The sequence below is a fragment of the Camelus dromedarius genome, chromosome 16 (genome assembly GCF_036321535.1).
Source record: "Camelus dromedarius isolate mCamDro1 chromosome 16, mCamDro1.pat, whole genome shotgun sequence".
Classification (NCBI taxonomy): domain Eukaryota; kingdom Metazoa; phylum Chordata; class Mammalia; order Artiodactyla; family Camelidae; genus Camelus; species Camelus dromedarius.
The window spans coordinates 37,334,424-37,351,298 of NC_087451.1; the positions used below are offsets into that span (position 1 = coordinate 37,334,424).

General features: G+C 47.7%; 1 protein-coding gene and 1 long non-coding RNA gene across 8 annotated transcripts in view; one reads left to right on the forward strand and one right to left on the reverse strand.

Annotated features, from left to right (window-relative positions):
• The window catches only part of ARSG (arylsulfatase G), a 69,992-nt gene extending 57,691 nt beyond the window's left edge, over positions 1-12,301 (reverse strand). For 5 of the 6 annotated variants that reach the window (XR_010384573.1, XR_010384572.1, XM_010975971.3 and 2 more), the window contains exon 1: positions 11,814-12,301. Coding sequence is in view for 3 of the 6 variants with exons in the window: in XM_010975971.3 (XP_010974273.3) it covers positions 11,814-12,031 (218 nt within the window). In the remaining 3 variants the exon portion in view is untranslated. The remainder of the gene's footprint in view (positions 1-11,813) is intronic. The other variant, XM_064495627.1, reaches the window with a different exon arrangement.
• LOC135323252 (uncharacterized) lies at positions 8,672-12,433 on the forward strand. 2 transcript variants are annotated; one of them, XR_010384576.1, is made up of 3 exons: positions 8,672-8,866; positions 9,380-11,768; positions 12,295-12,433. It is a non-coding gene; the product is annotated as an uncharacterized LOC135323252 (long non-coding RNA). The 2 variants fall into 2 exon arrangements; XR_010384575.1 differs by lacking the exon at positions 12,295-12,433 and having other exon boundaries at positions 9,380-11,059; positions 11,514-11,819.
• The last annotated feature ends 4,442 nt before the right edge of the window (positions 12,434-16,875 follow it).

Consider the following 16,875-nt stretch of genomic DNA (forward strand, 5'->3'; position numbering starts at 1 on the left):
CACAGAAGGAGGTACCTTAACTTTAAGTCACTGGTCTTGGGCTGCGACAGTCCTGAGACTCACTCTTGGAGGTGCCAACCCTGACAGCCTGACTCACATCCACACAGACCATGTGAGCCCGTGAGAGACACCGGAATGCCACTTCCCAACTGACTTCCGAGAAGAGGCAGAGGAACCAGAGTTCAGCAAGGTCAGTGTGTTCTCTTCCTGCACACGAACGACACGGGAAATCAGAATTCAAAGTCTGTCATCGTGAGTGTGGAGTTAATGAATACAAAGGGAGTTAAAATGGGTCACAGAAAACGTCCTCCTGTGTGCTCAGCTCAGGGGACTTTTGTTCACTGTGGACTGAGCTTTGCCAGTGGGTCTGGGATGCTCAAAGTCTGCTGACCACCATTTCTTCTTGCCTGGTCCTCTGGACTAAACGTTGCTTCCTCGAAAAAATACATTATGTTCAAGCCCTTACCCCCAGTGTGATGGTATGTGGAGGGGGATGGGCCTTTGGCAGGTAATTAGGTTTGGATGAGGTCATGAGGGTGGAGCCTCCATTGATGGGATCAGTGTCCTTATAAGAAGAGGAAGAGACCAGAGCTTTCCCTCTGTCAAGTGAGGACAGAATGCTGCCAGCCAGAAAGAAGACCCTCAGCAGACCTTGACCAAGCTGGCATCCTGATCTTGGATGAGCCTCCGGAACTGTGAGAAATAAATGTTTGTCATTTAAGGCTCCGGTTCTATTGTTTTTGTTATAGCAGCCCGAGCTGACTCATACGCCTCCACAGTGACCAAACTGTATTTCCTGGATGCCACCCTGCCTGTCTGTTTTTAACAGCTGTGCTGAGTGTGGTCTCTCCTTCAACATGGTAAGGCCATCAACTTGGAAGAGCTAGAGCCCTTTTTTTTTTTTCAATGGAGGAGCTGGGGATTGTACCCACGACCCCTCACATGCTAAGCATGGGCTCTGCCATGGAGCTATACCTACCCCCCGCCCAGAGCACATTTCTATGGCAAGATGTAACTCTGAGTTCCTCCCCAGACTGTAGGTTCTAGGAGATGGGGCCTCGAGTTGCAACTCCAGCCCCAAGCAGACAGCCTTGGTGGGAAGGGTGGCTCCAGCAAAATCTGGTGAATGAACAAACAAAACTTGACAAGAGAGGCCCAGGTCATTTGACTAGAAAAAACATGTTCGTATTTTTCCACATAATTGCTTAAGCTGAGCCTCTTAGGGCTCAATTCCTTCCCTACTGCGTGTTAAAGTTCACAGCTTAACTCTCAGAAACAATCTGATTTCCTTTATTTCCAAGTCTTTGGACAGCCCTGACTGTACCTCTCTCCTTCCCCCACCACACACACACACACACACACACACACACACCCTTTAACGACACCCCACGCAGCTCAGTGAACTGACCTCCATGTCACCTTTCCCCCTCTCCCAGCCTCTGTCTCAATTTGGCAGGGGCTAATTAATAAGCAATAAAATGGTCTTGCTATTTGGAAAGCTTCTTTGGTTTTCCCCCAAATCTATCTGGGCAGGCTCAGGACAGTTCACCAACAGGGGTCCTAATTAAAGTCTGAAACTACATTGTAAGGCAAAGCTAGAAATACAGAACCAGACGTTACAGCAGCCTGTTAACAGGAAAATCAACTCAAATTAAGACACAGCCAGACAGAAATCAAAGCAACTTGCCATTGCATAAATTACGCGTATTAGAATCAGGAAACGTTAGCTCTGGAAACGCTGCCTCCAAAGCCCCCGGAGAGACATAACATCGAGAAGTTAAGCGTGTCCAGCCTTCATTTATAAGGAATTTAAAATAGATGATGAGACCTGCTGTGGCAACTCCCTAAATTGCTATGTGACTGGAATAAAAGCTATCCGTGCTCCATTCATAATTTAAAGGCTTGGAGGTGAAAATGGGTTTCAGAAATCTTTGCTGTGGCCTTTGAGCTTAGAGGGACAGGGGTGTTTAGTGAGACCTGCAAAAAGGCTCAAGAAGGACTTGGGCAAATCAGCTCAGTTCAGCCTCCACATTCTCTTCTGCTACATGGGAAGGACGTTAAGTAGGATCCTTGAGACAATCGGTAGGCAGGCCCTTTGTAAACTACAGGCAAACATGGCAGCACAGAGCCAGCTTGGTGTGTTTTGCTTATTCATCCATCCACCCATCCATCCATCCACTCATACTCTTGTTTTTTCCAAAAAAGAACAGCTGGCGGCTGAGTTTGATATGACCCTTGGCAAGTTTCCCCTTTCCTTTTCACTCTCATCGTGGATATGGGCGCAACCATGTTCAAGGAAGGACACACACAGGCATCTCGGCGCCTCCTGGATCAGACCCTTCTGCCCATTACCACCACTCTGAACTGAGCCATCCTGGAGGCTCCTGCGATATGGCTCCTGCCCTCTCAGCCACCAATGTGGGCCATGCCTAGTGAGCTGGAGCAATCATCTCAAATGCAGCTGGAAGCCTTCAGTGCTCAGGGGTCCCCATGCACGTGATGTCCCTCACCAGCTGCATTGTTGGTATCCCAGCCAATGGAATGCAAGCAGCCTATCTCAGCCAATAGAATGCAAGCCAGCCTATCCCAGCCAATAGAATGCAGAGAAGCTAGGGTTTTTTATTGTTCCAATCATGGTGTACTCCCAGCACCTAAGACACCTAGGGGGCGCCTCTGTGAACACCTGTTGAGTGAATGGGCACCTTTCAGTTCTGGATCTTTGCTGATGCTTCCCCTCTGCCTACAACATTCTTTCCACCCCCTTCATCTGGCTAATTCCTACTCATCTTTTAGGGCTCGACCTTCAGGTCCTACCAGATAAGTTTATTGAGTACCTCTTAGCTTCCCTCTGGAGAAATGGCCTTTTTTTCCTGTAGTCCCATAGCACCCTCTTTAACATGCTTCTCGCTCTGAGCTTCATCGTTCGAAAGGTGAGAAGCCCAGCAGGACTTTTCTCATTCCTGTCTGTGACCAGTGTATTAGTTATGTGCTAATTCTGTCCCCAGGATGTCAATTACAGCCAACTCCGATGATAAAAGCCCAAGGGGTGGGAGATGCATCAGGAGTTCCCACTGTCATAGCACAGGACCCTTCTGCATTCCAAGGGCCGGTTTTCCTGTCTTTATTTGTCACCAGGCTGTAAACCTCTTAAGGGCAGCGCCGGCTGGGGTCTCCCAGCATGACTCAAAACCTACCCTGAATAGAGATTCATTGTTGAATGACTGTAGTTGGGAGGCTTAAAAGCAGAGCAAATGATAGCCCCTGGAAAGGCTGTTTTGAACTTGCAGTTGTGACGCAGGCTGGCACCAAGGCCTCACTGGTTAATATTTCAGTTCCTTTTCTCTAAGATTGGCTGTCATCTAGATCGTCACATTCCTGCCTGTCCCTGTCTGCCACACAGAGCCACATGGTGAAGGTTGAAACTCCACCTTGCCCTGGTTAATAAGTGGGCATTACGTGATTTTTAGGTCTATTTGACCTACTTATCCAAGGACAAAGAGATAAAACTGCCTGTCCCATGATGCTGAGAGTTCACAAGGGGAAGATAGAATGGAACCTCCCAGAGCAAACAGCCCCGAGTTAATGGGAGAGGTCACAGGGCCAGAGGATTTCTCCCTGATGAGGGTCCTCAACCTTGAACCTGAATTGCTGTGTGGGGTCAGGGGTGCGGGAGAGAACGCTGGAAGGAGTTTACTTGGTGGGGGGAGGGTCTCATTCAGGAAAGTTCTTTCTGGCCTCGCTCTCAGGGTGTCCATGAGACCTCACTCCCCTGCAGCTTCCAGTGCAGCCTGGCTTCCATCTTCCTTCTGCAAAATCCCAAAGGTGGTAGAATGGCTGAGAAAGGCCTGAGAGGTAATAGAGCAGATGAGTGTTTGCAAAAAGCCAGTTCTGAAAAAATAAATCACACCAGGCGTTTGGCTGAATAGACAGCTCAATTCATTCCTCAACGAGGCCCTTTTTTAGAAACAGCCTGAAGCCCCTGGGAGCCTCTGACCTTCCAGGGGGAACATTGATCTCTGATTTCGAGCTAAGCCACTGCCTAGAACTCTCAGTGCAGCACAGACTTGACTCAAAATTAAATTGAGGGCAGAGAAGGGGTGACGCAGGGAGGAAGAGAAATCAAGGTGCACCGTTAACAGATGACAAGTCAATTACATAAGTAAATGTATTCACAATACACTGTCAACTTCACCTCTACATTCATTGCAGCACTATTTACCACAGCCAAGATATGGAAGCAACCTAAGTGTCCATCAATAGGGGAATGGACAAAGATGTGGTATATACACATGGTAGAATATTACTCAGCCATAAGAGAGAATGACATCTTGCCATTTGCAACAACACAGGTGGACCCAGATTATATTAAGCTTAGTGAAGTAAGTCAGACAAAGACAAATACTCTATGACTTCACTTATAGGTGGAATCTAAAAAACAAAACAAATGAACATAATAAACTAGAAACAGAGTCCTAGACACAGAGAGCAAATAGGTTGCTGCCCAAGGGGAGAGCGGATGAGTGAAATGGGTGAGGGAAATTAAGAGGGACAAACTTCTGGCTACAAAATAAATGAGTCACCGAATGAAAAGTACAGTGTGAAGAATGCAGTCACTAGACTTACCATGATGATCATTTTCACATGTGCAAAAATATCAAATCACTGTGTTGAGTACCAGGAACTCACATACTCTTGTAAGTCAATTATGCTTTAAGAACAAACTCAGAAAAAGAGATCAGATTTGTGGTTACCTGAAGTGGGGCGAGGAGGGGAGTGAGGGGGAGAGGAGGAATTCGAGGAAGGTGGTCAAAAGGTACAAAAGTTCCCGTTAGAAGATAAATAACACCTGGGATGTAATGTACAACAGGATACATATGTTCTGTGTGTATCAGAACATACAGCCTCTTACACGGTTGTACAACAATGCTGTATGTTATATGCGAAAGTTAAGAGAGTAACTAAGCATTCTCAACACAAACTTTTTTTCTACTTTTTTAACATTGTAGCTTTGAGGTGATGGATATTCATTCAACTTAATGTGCTCATCATTTCACGATGTGGGTCAGATTGTTATGCTGTACACCTTAAACTTACATGGTGCTGAATGTCAATTATATCTCAAAAAAACTGGAAGAAAAAGGAGAAATAAAATTAAAAAAGAAAAGAAACAATATACTGTCAGCTTCATTTCTGAGCCAGCCTGGCAGATCATTTAAGTGAGGGGACAGTGTCTGGGTTGGGCTGGCTGGGACCGCTGCTGTCTCACTGTCACTGGTCACCGTCCCCTCTCTCCCTCCAAGGACATCAATCAGGTGCTCACACCCCAGTTTGGACATCTTAAGCCAATGCCTGAATCCAGTCACCCAGCCAGGAGACTTCACAAGTTGCTTCTCAACCAGAGGATTTTCTGTCTCATCACAGGTGGAACCAGCACTGGCCTTTCCATGGATGTGTTGCCGGCAAGACCCAAACCAGAGCTGCCTTACCAAGGTTATTCACTGGGCTCTCACAGAGATTCAAACGCTGTTCGGGTCGCTTGGAAGGCTGGATGAGATGCCCAGGAAATGCATTTGTCCTTTTCTCTTTTTGAAAGTAGGAGCAACGCACTCCTCTAGCCCACCATGTAACTGCAAGTTTTCTAATTGCTTGAAAAGTTTACGTTTTAGTGGATGACTAAGTCCCTGGCATCATCACTGGAATTCCAACATTTCGATTTTCTTCTGGTTACCCTATCATTTTTCAGCTTTCAAAGGTTCAACAGCCCTGCCCAGCTCAGATTTGCACAGGACACTGGCCAAACGACAGCTCAGCTCTCAAGGTCAAGGGCAAAACCCCCTGGCTGATGAGCTTATTGACAAAAGGGCAGGAGTCTTGCAGCCCGCCGTGCACACATGGGCCACCCCAGGGAGCCCCACATGGGATGCCCCCGATAAAGAGGTGCGGTCACTTTCATTTTCTACACAAATAAACTGTCTGTCATTATCCCAAATGATTTAACGTGATCAACTGGCAAACTAGATAGCCTGTCCCCACATGTGAGAGGGCTGACTGCAACAGTCAGAACACTTCCTTACTCTCGGTGCCTCAGTTCCCCTCCACCATAACGTGTGGTGTGGATGCTCTTAGACCTGAGCTGCCATGAATGAGGCCAAGGCGTGGGGTCTGGGGCCCCAATCCATGTTTTATCTCCATCTAAACAGAGTTTAGGAAGTCTGAAAAGGGACATCGAAATCAAGACGCTGAGAATTTTGCTTCTCTTCACCCAAGGATTCCTTTATTTTTGTTTTTTTTTTTTTTTCTTTCTGCAACAATGATGACCTCACAGTTACTCTGTGAATGGTGCCCGTTCCGTCCACAACATTAGCAAATTGCACCTGCAATAGTCAGAGTAACAAAAAGAAGAAGAAGGAGGGTGGGTGGTGGCCGAGGAGTAAAAGGGAAATGTGATAGAGACGTGGAAGTGCTACCTTGGGGACTTGGGGAAGGAGCAGAATCAAGCAGATTCCAAGAGGACAGCTGAGTTCCATGGCCAAGCTGGGGGAAGGATGAGGGGGTCTGGCCCCGACAGAGCGACGTGCTTCTGGAACATAAGCTGAGCAAACAGGCATGACTCTCCAGCCAGGGGAGGGGGCGGGGGGAGAGCAGAGCCGCAGAGCCAGTGACACAGGGAAATACTTAGAGCTAACACCTCCCAAGCATGACTATTTGCTAGGGACTCAGGCAACTTTACTCACTTCCTCCTCAAAATGACCCGCAAGGATGCCATTACCGTCCCGTTTTAGAGATGAGCAGACTGAGGCCCAGCAAAGTTTAGTAACCAGCCCAGTGTCCCAGAGCTAGTAAGTGATGGATCCAGAGAGCCTGCTTTCAAATCCCATATTGGGATTAACTCACCTATGCATGTCCAGAAGGTTAGATCCAGGAGTCCGAATCCATGCACAAACATTTTTTTGAGTACCTACCGTGTGCCAGGTATTGTTTTAAGCACCGGAGGCAGGAACAAGATAGATCAGATTGTTCCTCTAAGGAGCCAACATTCCAGGGTGAGAGCCAGGTAATAAAGAAGTAAAGAAAGATCATGTCAGTGGTGATATGGGTCATAAATCAGGAGAAAAGGTCAGAGACACTTGGTGAAGGAAGGCAGTGGTCAGGAAAGGCCTCCTCAAGGATGTGACATCGGAGCGGAGACTAGAAGGGTAAGAAGGGACCAGCTATTTGAAGCTGAGGGAAGAGCTTGCTAGTAAGAGGGGAGGAACGGGCAGTGCAAAGGCCCTGAGGCAGATAAAAGTGTGTGTTTGAGGAACAGAAGTAAGTACACCATCAAGAGCATGGGAGGGGCTTGGAGATGAAGTCAGAGCAGGCAGGGGAAGACCACAGGCACCTGCAAGTTTGGCAGCCACACATTCTTTACCTGTCAAACTTCCTGTCCAATGGTTACATCAACGGTTGACGTCTAAACCACGTTTCTCTGATTGTCTCTTACATCTGCACAGCACAGAACTCCTCTGTCCGCTCCAAAGGGAAAAGAAATATTGAGATTCTAACCTCTACCTCTTCAACACCTCCTTCCCTCTTACCAGCAAAGCCAGCCTGGGCCTTGAAGGACACTCTTGGCAAATTCCCCTCTACCTCCCAACCATTAAAGATAAGGCTCTCGAATGAGAGAATGTTGATTCAGCCAGTCATTAACTCTGGGCGAGTGACTCAACCTTGATTTCCTCATCTGTGAAAGAAGAGAAACATCAGGTGGCAGCGAGAATTAAACGGGGTGATGCCCAGAGCTTGGCACCTTGTGAACACGGGGAACAGGTTAGTTACTACTGCAGCTGTGGGGCTGATTCAAATACAAGTGTTGGCCCTGTGTGCACGGTCCATGTAGAGACTAACTGCGATACGTCCCCGGACTCCACTCCCCCTTCCATGATTCATCATTCAGACCTTTCCATATGCAGAGCAGCCAATTCACACGGACAATTCATTGTGGCTTTTTTGCTTTTTTATTTTTTAATGGAGGTACTGGGGACTGAACCCAGAACCTCCTGGATGCTAACTAAGCATTTGCTCTACCACTGAGCTATACCCTCCCTCCACACTGACAATTCACATGGATATTGTTTCCGAGAACAGTAACAAAAATAACCATCGCTTACATCTATCCACGTCTACTGTGTGTCAGGCTCTGTGCTAACTGCTTACGTGGATGACTTCACTAAGCCGTCACAACATCCTATGGGGTGGGTGCTCCCATTGTCCCCATCTACAGGGGAGGAAAGCAAGGCTCTGAGGAATGAGGTGGCGTGGCCAGGGTCACGCAGGTGGAAAGCAGTAGAGCTGGGGTTTGAACCCAGGCCATCTGGTTCCAGAGCCAACCCTCTTAAGCAGGATAATTAACCTTCAAGGCAATAAACACCTAATGTGCCACACGCTCCAGACTATGTTGAGAGCAGAGGCAAAGATGAGGGCGGCATAGCTAATGGCTCTGGGTTGAGTCGTGTCCCCCCAGATCTCACGTCTCTCCAGATTTCACCAGTCCTTCACAGGACCTGTGAATGTGACCTTATTTGGAAACAGGATCTTTTCAAATGCAATCAAGTGGAGGTGAAGTCACACTGGATTAAGATGGGCCTTAAAAGCCAATGATCGGTGTCCTCCTGAGAAGAGGGAAGTTTAGACACACATGCGGTGGGGAGGCATGTTAACAATGGAGGCAGAGGGTGGAGGGGTGAGGCTACCAACCAAAGGAGGCCAAGGATTGCCGGCAACTACCAGAAATTAGGAGTGAGGCATGGAACGGATTCTCCCTGAGAACTTCCAGAAGGAACCAACCCTGCTGACACCTTGATTTAGGATATCCAGCCTCTGAACTGTGAGAGGATAAATACATGCTCTTTTAAGCCACTTAATTTTTTTTTATTGGAGTATAGTTGATTTACAATGTTGTGTTAGTTTCAGGTATATAGCAAAGTGATTCAGTTATACTACGTGTGTGTGTGTGTGTGTGTGTGTGTGTGTATACACTTTTTCAGGTTCTTTTCCATTATCGGTTATTACAAAATATTGAATATAGTTCCCTGTGCTATACATTAGGTCCCTGTTTCTTATCTACTTTATAAATAGTAGTGTGTATCCGTTAATCCCAAACTCCTAATTTATCCCTCCCCACCTCTTCCCTCTTTGGTAACCATAATTCTGTCTTCTATGTCTGTGAGTCTGTTTCTGTTTTGTAAACAAGGTCATTTGTATCATTTGTTTAGATTCCACATATAAGTGATATCATATGACACTCGTCCTCCTTTGTCTAACTTCACTTAGTGTGATCATCTCTAGGTCCATTCATGTTGCTGCAAATGACATTATTTCACCCTGTTTTTTTACGTAGGCCACCTCATTTGTAGTGATTGGTGGTGGCCATCCTGGGAAGCGAACACACTAATCAAAGAGAGACAACAGAAAAGTGACTTTCTCAAGTCACTCTTGGACCGCGTTTGGCAACAAGCCCTCTGGTCTGAAAGTCATGGTTCCCCACTGGCGGTGAGTCGGCAGAGGGAAAAGCCGCGATGAATCAATCCCTGGCCTCACAGGAAGCCTGCCTTCCTGTCAACAAAGCACACAGTGAAAAGCCGTCGACATCAGGCCAGAGGGCCACCGCCTGGCCCCTGTCACAAGGCTCAGACAGAGAGAATCTTGTCATCAACGGGAGGGAAAAATAGGAGAGCCCACCCAACTGCGTTCACATCTGGTCCCCAGGAGGTCCCTCCTGCTCAGGGCGCGCCCGCCCGTGGGGACAGCTGGGAAGATGAGGCCGAGGCCCCTCGAATCTCAGTTTTAATAACGGGCCAGATAGTTCCCCACAAACCCACTTGACGCTCAAAGCAGTTCTTCAGCATTTGGCAACCCAGTTCCCTTTGAGCATCTGTTAAGTGCCATGCATCAGCTCTCTCCCCACGGGGGAATAAATCGTCTGATCTGTACAATTTCAAGGCCTCCTGAACTCCTGAAGCCCATCCATCGGCAAGCAAGTATTTTGGAACTGCCTACTGGCCACCAGGCACTGTGCTGGAGGAAGAGACTAGGCATTTTTCTTCCTGAAGCCCAGTGCTGGGAGGGCGGTGCAGAACTTCCCACGGCTGCCATAACACGTCACTACAAACTCGGAGGCTTAGAATGATAGGAGTGTATTTGCTCACAATTCAGGAGGCGAGACGTCTGGTATCATGATGTTCGCAGGGTTGGTTCCTTTGGGAGACTCAGAGGGAGGCTCTGTTCCATGCCTCCCCTAGCTTCTTGGGGTTGCCGGCAACCTGTGGCCATCCTTGGCTTGAAGACACATCACCCCACCCTCTGCCTCCATCTTCACATCGCCCTCCCTTCTGTGTGTCTCCCTGCGTCCTCCCCTCTTCTTCTAAGGACACCAGTTGTTGGATTTAGGGCCCACTCTGAATCAAGTATGGTATCACAGAGATCTTTAATTACCTTTGCCAAGACCCTAGCCCCAAATTAGGTCACATCCTGAGGTTCTGGGTAGACATGAATTTGGGGGTGATGCTCTTTAACCCAACACAGGTGGTCGGATGGTTAAGCAGTCACCATGGAGAGCAGCAAAGGTGATGGCTGAGTCTACCTGAGGCATCCAACACAGCGTTCCTGAGGACCTGGTGAGCAATTGGGAAGCAAATGGTGAGTAGAAGCTAATTCAATGGGAGCAGAGAAAAGTGCCCCAGAAAGAACGAATCACACAGGTGAGGCCCAGAGAGAGGCCCCAACTGAGGACAGCTGTAAGACGGAAGGGGCCACACAGAGAACCGGTATGGACGGTGTGCTGGTCTTATGAGATGCTCTCCGGAGTTTGGATTTTATTCTTAGGGTCACGACACGCCTTTGAAGTGTGGGAAGCAGAGGAGTGTTTCTAGACAGTTCACCTTGGCCGAGGTGAGGAGGATGGACTGAAGTGAGAGAGACCAGATGCAGGGACCCCACGGGTCTATACCTCACGTGAAAGCTCCCAGCTTGAGGATGCAAGCGGCTGAAACCCAGATGTTGCACGTACTGTCCCAGCCAGGTACCTAGAATGACTCCACTGAGCCAAATGGAGGGATTCACCCCAGGCAGACGGTATCGGAGCAGATCCATCAGATCAGCGTCAGCCCAAGTAGAAACCCCAAAAGTCTGAAAGCTGGCACTTGCTCTCAATCTAAGCAGGGAACGGGGCTAGGCACTGGAGCGAAAAAACGTACAAACACTTGGCCCGGTTCAGATACACACGCCTTCTACTTTTGTGGTCCCTTAGAGTTAAGTGTGCCTTAAATGGACCAGCACATCCTACCCGCTCACAAATAAGCCTGTCTGACCTCAGTGCACCCCACTGACTTTCAGTCGCTCTTCAAAGGTCACCTTCACCCTTGAACCCCTAGGCTGAGGTCCACGCCCTACCCACAGACTCCAGAAATTCCTGGTGCAGGCTTATGTGCTAGATTGTGATCTGTCCTTTCCTTTCATCCTATCTCCACTACCAGACCTTGAGGGCAAGGATTTTTATCTTGTTCGCCTTTGTGTTCCTCGCTCCCAGTACACATTCGCGCACAACCCCACACACAAAATAGGTGATATCGGATGGATGGACGGACAGACGGAAGGATGGATGGATGGATTTCTTCATGATGCTCTACTGGCTTCAAACCAAATTCATCAACCAATTAATTAAATCAACATGGACCCATCAATTACTCTATAAGTGCTTTGTGCTGCCCTCTCCCTCCCTGAGAGTCAGGGTAAGACATCCAAAGAGATGCTGGCTTGGCATCCTCAGGACTCACCTCATTCCTTCTGCAGCCATCTTATCAAGGTTGTCAGTGTCCTTCGTTTCTGCCCAGTTAGCTCCCAGGTCACCCCACCCCACGTCATCTGCCAAAATGATGACGAAATTCGGTCTCTGGCCTTTTGTGTCCCTACTGAAGCAAAAATCCACAAGAGGATAAAGACATCCCAGGAAACTCACCCCCACCAACAAAACCTTTAGGAAAAGCCAGGCCATGGTGATAAGGGGAGGATTCCGACTGTGCGGAGTGATGGCGGGCCACAGCCAGAAACTTTTCCAAGAGTTCCCTTCTGCTCACTTTCAACTCAGGGAGTCCTGGCGAGCAGTGGTGGGGTTTGCGATGGTGATCGTGGTGGTGCTGGTGGTGGAGGCAGTGTCTAGAGGGATGGTGGGGCTACAGAAACAAGGCCCCCATCTGGAATCCTAATTCGAGAGAGTCAGCAAATTTGCAACCCTGAACTTGGCTTTCTCCACTGCAGCTCCGTAAGATGACCGGCTGTGTGCGTTACTCAGACATCAGTGTCAGCAGCTGCTCTTTGGCCACTTACAAGACGTCCCCTCTGTGCTCAGGGATGCGGGAGCCGGAGCACAAGCCTTGCATCTGTTCGGGACTCCAGCTGGCGAGTGCGGGATAAATTCTCACATCTGCAGAACACCTGGACGTTCTGGAAGCCACAGTCGGCCCCAGTCGAGTTTCTGAGTCCCAGATGGTTGAAGGCTTCATGTGTCTGTAAGGTTTCCTGAAAGAACAAAAATTGACAAGAAAACAGAGTTAAAACTGCCAGTGCAGCTGTGTTTTACTCAGTAGCTTAGGAAATAATCACTTTTCCACGCCAACAGATGTTTTCCTTCTTATTCAAATATTTAACGGGTTCATCAGTTTCTCCACCTGAGAAATACCGATGCTTATAATATTTGCCATAGCCACCTAATCACATGGGTGGAAGCGACACTGGAGATCATCTGTCTCAGCTGGCTCACTGTATATGTGAGCGTAGTGAGGCCCAGTGTTCTGCAGGGGGCAAGGACCAGCACCTGACTCTGTGAAGTCTCAGTGCTCCCACCACCTCCATCCCACCATGCTCCTCTGATTAACAAGAAATTCCCAAATTAACTGTGACCTTATCAAACCCGTTGAGGATTCTAAAAGAAAGGGTGAGACCCTTATCACCAAGACATGCTGTAAACGAACATTTCTACATAAAATTCTTGATAGAAAACTAATTTGGGGGGGGGGAAGGACAGTGAAAATATATATAAAGTTATAAAGATAAATATATATAAATACATATAAAGTTAATGGTAGACACTAGGTGGACAGTCTATGGGAGCACACTGTAGAACTCTTTCCATCCTGCTGTATGTTTGAAATGTCTTGTAATAAAACGTGAGAAAAAATTGCCAAAAATTTCCGTTAAATGTGTCCCTTTACATCTTTACAAAAAGAAAATCTTAAGACATGCTCAGTCAGGGCTTCTCACATTTGGATGTACATATGAATCAGCTGGAGATTTTATTAAAATGCAGATTCAGTAGGTGAGGCTGGGGCCTGGGATCTGTACATCTAATGAGCTCCACGTAAGGCCAGTGTCAGGCTTTGGATCACATGTTGAGTAGGAAGATGCTCAGATAACAAAAACGTCATGATTCTGGTCTCAGAAGAAAACCAGCTAACTGGAGATGATTAACCTCGCTGATGCTTGACCTAACTAGAGATGATTCAGCTTCAGTGGAAAAGCACAAAAGCAATCAATCAGGTTGAGTTTTGAAAGACAGAAATGGAAGGTTATGCGTTCCACTGACTGTAGGCTGCAAACAGGAACCAGAGAATAAAACCATATTGGCCCCCCCCCATTCACTTAAAAGCCCTAGGTTTACAAGGTTAGTAAGGAGACACAGACTTGAAATTCGGGATCGGATTAAAAACTGCAGTCAAATGCCCAACCCATGGAGGAGATTAAAGGAGAACCAGTTTGTAATACATGAAGGTGCTACCCGGGCTGGGCTTACGACAAATGCTATTTTCAGTCATGCGTCCCTGCCCTGGAGGAAGGAACACACAGCTGACAGAGCCAGCCCACCAACCCAATGGCCAACCCGAGTGGAAGGGAGTGGTTCTCGGGGTATGCAAATTCCAAAAGACCTAGATAAACTCAAAACGATAGGCAGACATGTACTTAGTCAAAATGAAAGGAAGTCCAAGTCCATAGCTATGGTTCTCTGGGAGCCAATGAATCCACTGTTCAGAAATGTGAACTTCTTCCGTTTTCCAAAAGTAAAGTTATTATTTCAAACTCAATTAGGTTCAACTGGTATTTGTTGATCTGGAGGCCCCGAAGACTTCCTCCTTTCTAGAAGAAAGAGCCTTGGCACGAGGTGGGGGCCAAACACTTGTTGACCTGCTGGTTGATTCCCAGCCTCATTTTACTGGCTTCTGACCATGAGCAACAAGCATTGAAAGCTTTTCTTCTTAAAGCTACTTAGCTCGGAACCCTAGAGTGGCCTCATTCTTCATCCATAATCCATTTCGGAATGACCCAACATAAAACACTTCAGGGGAAAAAAAAAAAATCTCTTAAGAAAGAAGTTAAAATTAAGGTGGGAACATAAATAAACAGATTGTTTTTCTTAGGAGTTCCATGAGAAAACATTCCTCTGAGGATTTTCAAAGAGAATCATTAATACTTAAAATTTTTCATAGAATGGAAATAAGTTAATTTAGCCAGTACACCATTGCATTATTCTTCACGCCCACACCTCCAGGGAGACATTTAATCCTTTCCCCCATTTACTTTTTTTTTTAACTAAAGGAAAAAAGCAAGTCAGACATGCAAAGAATGGACTCCAAGCCACGGACTTTGATTAAGATCCAAGCTGACATTATGGAAACAGTATGGAGGTTCCTCAAAAAATTAAAAATAGAACAACCATATGATCCAGCAATTCCACTTCTGGGTATCTGTCCAGAGAAAATGAAATCTTGAAGAGCTATTTGCACCTCAATGTTTATTGCAGCATTATTCACAGCAGCCTAAGTGTCCACTGATGGATGGACAGATAAAGAAAACGTGTTGGATACATTATACACACATACACACAATGGAATTATCCAGCCTTTAAAAAAAAAAAAAGAAGGAAATTCTGCCATTTATAACAACCTGGATGAACCTGGAGGACAGTATGCTAAGTTAAATAAGCCAGGCACAGGAAGACAGATACTGCATGATGTCACTTACATGTGGAATCTAAAAAAGCGGAATTCAGAGAAGCAGAGAGTAGAAAGGTGGTTGCCAGGGGGTGGGTAGGGGGGAGTGAGGGAAATGGAAAGATGTTTGTCAGAGGACAAAGTTCCAGTTCTGCAGAATCAATACCTCCTGGAGATCGAACGTACAGCATGGTGACTAGGGTTCGTAATACAGCAAGTTGCTAAGAGAGTAGATGTTAAATGTTCTCACCACAGGGAAACAAAAAAAAGAAGAAGAAAAACAAACAAACAAACAAAAACCTTAAAAGGTAACTACATGGGGTAAGGAATGTGCTAATTAGCTTGATTGTGGTAATTATGTTATCATTTATATGTCTTTCAAAACATCACATCGTATATGGTAAATAGTACAAATTTGATTTGTCAATTATATCCCAGGAAAGCTAGGGGGAGTTTTTTAAAAGATCCAAGCTGAGATGTTGAGCTCAGTGTCTGATCTGAGATTACTTTCCCAAATTTTCTTCAAGGGGAGCATGGACACAGGCAAGGAGCACTCCTGGGAGCTAAGGAAGAAAGGGGGAGTCTTTGGCAAATAAAGCCTTCACCCTCCATCACTGGGCTGGAAGGTACTCGACCATCTTGTTCGACAAACTGTGAAAGGAAGGCCCACCTGCTGCATCCGAGCAGAACGGACTGGGGTAGATCTCGCTGAGCACGAGGGTGAAACTTGCCCACGTCTCAGAGACCTTCAGGCCGCAGGGGAGTGAGCTTTGGTAGCCAACCCGCTTTGCAGTGGTCTGGGTTCTTCTCCACGACCCCTGCTGGGTCTGCGGAAGTTGGCCTCCCTTTGGATTTCCGGCTGACTGATGGGGAAAGGTACTTACAAGCCAGGAAACAATCCACAGGCAGGCTGTAGGCCAGAAGGGCTGAGAAGAGGAAGGGGTGAGGCAACCTGAAGATGCGCTTTGCATCTTGCACACCAGGGCTGGGAGCCCATCACCTGACCCTGGCTCCCCGTGGGCCCCCTGTGGCCAAGCGGCCTGTGAGAGCGCCTTGCAAACAGCTGAAACAACAAGAAGGTCGGGCAGACCTCTCTGGCCGAGGGCTCTATTGGTTTTCCAAAGGCAGAGCTTCTGATGAGCTGAGGCCAAAAAAGACAAGAGCACAGAGGGAGTGTGAGCTCTGGTTGCAGAGAAATGTTGATTCACCAGGCCAGTCGGAACACGGTCAGTCGGTGCGCTGGCTGCGGCCAGGAGTCACATGGGGGCTGCCAGGGGGGCTCTGAGGCACCAGCTGCCCACGTGGAGTCTAAAATGGTCCCCCTGCACACCCCCCGCCACCCCCGCTCGGGGCATTCAGTCACCCTGCCAGCGAACAGCATGGACCTAGTGACAGGTCTCCAACTGGGCGCTGCGCTCAGCAGGGAATCAAACCCAGAACCCATTGCCCAGATGCCACTGACCTGCTTTTAGGGGGAAGCCATGGAAGGAGGGCAATGTGTCACGGAGGAAATCAAAACAGGAAGGGGATTGGGGGGGGGGGGTGGCGAGCAGGTGCAAAGTTAAAGAGGGAGGTCAGGGACCACCTCGCTGAGAAGGTGATCTTTCTCCAAGGATCCACAGGATGGAAGGGAGGAGGCTCTGGGGCTCGCGAAGCTGGGCAGCTATGGGAAGGAACGCCAGGCAGAGAAACCTGCAGGGCACAGGGCTGGCACGTGAAAGGGCGGCCAAGAGGCCAGTCGAAACAGTAGACTGAGGGCAGGTGAGCATTAGGTGGAATCCAAGGTGAGGCAGCCTCTACTGGGGGGGAAGGGAGGCCAGAGGAGGGTTTGAGCAAGAGTGGCAAGTTCGGACTT